At 51.2% G+C, this 3,355-nt stretch overlaps 1 protein-coding gene across 1 annotated transcript in view; it reads right to left on the bottom strand.

Moving 5' to 3' along the window:
- Positions 1 to 2,249, bottom strand: part of SRRM1 (serine and arginine repetitive matrix 1) — a 29,273-nt gene extending 27,024 nt beyond the window's left edge. Inside the window, exon 1 of the mRNA XM_086328609.1 lies at positions 2,195 to 2,249. Coding sequence (XP_086184735.1) covers positions 2,195 to 2,215 — 21 coding nt within the window. The 5' untranslated portion in view covers positions 2,216 to 2,249. The remainder of the gene's footprint in view (positions 1 to 2,194) is intronic.
- Positions 2,250 to 3,355: the final 1,106 nt, after the last annotated feature.

Genomic DNA, 3,355 nt, shown 5'->3' with positions numbered 1-3,355 from the left:
TTAAACAAAACCATTAAGCTTCATTCTCTTCTGAAAGCCAGTACCATGCTTGCAAAATGACTGTGACAAAACAGGGGGAGAGGAAAAAGAACACCCTGAGACTAGTTGTGTTAGTCACAACGTAGTTGTTTCACAACTTTCAGAACTTGAGATGCATGAAAAACATAGGAGGTTTACTTTAATAAACTCAATTTCTGCAAAGAAACTGCAAAAATGAGAGCCTTCAAACACTACTTGGACCACCAAGTAATCACTACGAGTTTTGTCATTCCTAACGGCCCAATTAAATACAGAAGTAGCTGGCTGTGCTATGAAAACTACCGAATGGTTCACAGAGTTGGCCACTGTCCCTTGGAAGGTGATCAAGAAAATTTCTTTTAGGAAGGTAAAGAACGTGGATCAAAACCCCAACTCTGCCACTACAAAAGTCGTATGTCCTCAAACTTACTAAACCTCTCCGAGAATGTTTCCTTACTTGCTAAAATCTATTCACTATCTCGCAGGGCTGTGTATATCAGAAATTATATACTTAAAGTAACTGGCAGATGGCAGTAGTCCAGCAAATGAAAGCTACTATTTCTATCTTACTACCTGAATGGCCGTGTACTCAAAGAATAACCTTCCTAAAATCTTTTAACTCAGCTCAAATCCAATCAATCCCTCTAAGGAACTGTGGGAAGTATATATTGTACCCTTTTCTTCTAGATTTTTACCAACACTAAAAGCAAACCTCGTTTTTAAATTTATCAACCATCTTGCTCTTTTCCTTTAGGAATTCCTTTCCATGAGAAATAATGAAAATATCAAAAGAATAGGCTCGTGTTTTAAAATATTACATTAACACTACAGGAAATACTCAGGATTTACTACAAAATACTTTGATAGAATTTGCAGTGTGAAAATTTGATAAACTCAACTGAAACTAACCTAAAAACAGTCATATAACTGGCTGTGTTGAGTCAAACGCCTGGAATAACACTTCAACATTTAATGAAAAACTAACACATTTAAAGTCAATTGAAAAGAAATTTCAACCCTGGTTCTGAAGTGTCAAAAGCTTTCTTTACTGAAGTCCCGGTCTTTCCCTCTTTTAACTTTTCCTTTAAACACACACACCCATGCATATTTCATACTCCACGGAGTGGAAAGAGCCAACCTATATTCTGACTTAGACCAACTGGTCTCTACACGGTCCGTTCAGCATTAAAAAGACCCTGCAAACTCTAGATCTCTTAATGTCACTTGCCAAACCAGGATCTAGATCTCGACTGGGTGCTCATTTCCTACAAAAGTGAAAAAGGGGATGAACAGGTTCCAACACGCGCTCGATAAATTATGGGCCCTGAGGGGTAATTTCGAGGCGGTAACGTCCCTGCTTTCAAGTGATGGGTCCGCAGACCCTTGAGAATCTAAAGGCGCCTTTCCTAGAGCAGACTTTCAAAAGAGTAAAACAAACTGGAGAGGTGGGGGGACGGTGAGCGGGAAGGAGTGGAGCAGATCCATTCCATAACCCCGCCTTCATATTACGCGCACTTTTTGTTGCGCTCTCTGCCCGCAGAGTCTCGGATTCAAACGTTCTAAACACAAATTATCCGCGTTCCCCTCCCTGAAGAGATATCAAATTGGGCGGGAGCTCCCGCGAACTCTGACCCGGAGGCTTCCCGAAGGCTTAGACCCGGGTTGGGGGCGGGGAGGGGGGGGGTCGGCGCCCGCTTTCTCAAGAAAAGCTGCTCAACGTCGCTTCCGGTCCACGCTCTCCTGAAGCGGTACCCCCAAACCCGTCCTCCCCAACACCCTTCTGCAGCCAGTCACCTCAGGGTTTCCCTCCGGCCTCCCCCCAAGGACTTCCTCCTCGCGGGCCCACTAGGCCCCAGGGCCCGGCGGGACGCGAGGCTCGGTCTGCAGGCCCCGTCAGGCAGGCCGGGAGGCGAGGTATCGCTCCCTGCTATTCCCGCCGCCATTTTCCGGCGACCGTCGTCGCCGCCGCGTAGAGGGGACGATTCCGGAGGAGGAGACTGCGCAGGGGCGCACCGGTCCCCGCCGCAGGGCAGAGGGGAACGTCCGTTGCCACCGAGGATCCTCAGGATCTTCGAAGCCTCTGCTCGCCGGCTACCCCGTCCTGAGCTCAGGCGTCCTGCCGGGCTTTGCGGATAACCCCCCCCACCTCACCCCAGGTCCCCGCGTTCCTACTTACGCGGAAGAATCCCGCGTCCATCTTGCTGCCTCGCTCGGAGATCGCTCCCTATCCCAAGGTGCACCGCGCCGCCGCGACGGAGGGCGGGACCGGCAGGGAAAGCCGAGCGCCGGGACGCAGCGCGCGGCGCTCCACCCGCCCCTCCAGCCGACACGAGGCTGCGCCTGCTCAGTATGGTGAGCGCCCGTCACACTTGCGCACGCGCGTTTTGTATGGCGGAGGGGTTGCTACCAGGCTCTGGACCTCTCCATTGGCCGGCCCATGAGGAGAGCCTCGCGATCTCAGCCAATGGGAGCGTGCGAGAGTCACTGGCTCGCCCTGCCCTGCGAATCCTTTTGTGGTGCTTAAGTAGCCCCGTTTGCTGAGAGTGAATTGACCCATCCTTCTACTCGTAGTGGGGGAGGTCTCCCGCCTTGGGGTTCCATGGAGCGTTTCAAGAAAAAGACTGTTACCTCATAGTGACGCTAGCGAGGCCGCCGTTGCGCAGAGGAAAAGCCTACGGCCTCCCCTGTCGTTATGAAAGTTGTGATTGTGTTGGTTTTACGAGCTTGCCAGTTACTGACTTCGGCCCTGAAGTAACCGAGCTACGTAGTATGAGTGAAGTTTGCATTCTAGCCCCGCTCCCTCGGCTTGCTCCCGTTTCCGTACAACTCCTTAGCTTTAGGGAGAAGCTGGAACTGTCCTTTAGATGAGTTTCGATTTCGGCTGCCCAGTCCCCACGCTTACGGACAGGAAGCTGAGGAAAGCTGTGGCCCTGGGGGCCTGACGGAGAAGCGGCCGGTCTCCAGACCGGAGGCCAGGGCGTCGACCTCGCTGGCCCAGCTCTGCCTCTCCAGCGATCTGCTCCGACTGTGAGGACTCCAGCATCGATGTCTTCTGCTACACTTACTCTAAGCGCGCTCTTTTTCTCTGATAAGCATCTGACCCTTCTCTGACCACCTATTGTCACTCCTCCAACACACACTCTCACCTCCCTTTGCTGCTTTATGTTCACAGCACTCATCTGGAGACTATTCACTCTCACGGCTTTAAACAGCAGCTTCATAGATTTCCACCTCAGATTTCTCTCCCGAACTTAAAACGTGTGTTGGCAACGTCCTCCTGGACGTTTCCACTGGGAAGACATCGCCTACTTAACCTGACCCGGAACTGGGCTGCTGG

The sequence above is a fragment of the Bos grunniens genome, chromosome 2 (genome assembly GCF_055505025.1).
Source record: "Bos grunniens cultivar Pamir isolate PY7600 chromosome 2, Bosgru_T2T1.0, whole genome shotgun sequence".
Lineage (NCBI taxonomy): Eukaryota > Metazoa > Chordata > Mammalia > Artiodactyla > Bovidae > Bos > Bos grunniens.
This window is presented reverse-complemented; position numbering and strand designations above follow the sequence as displayed.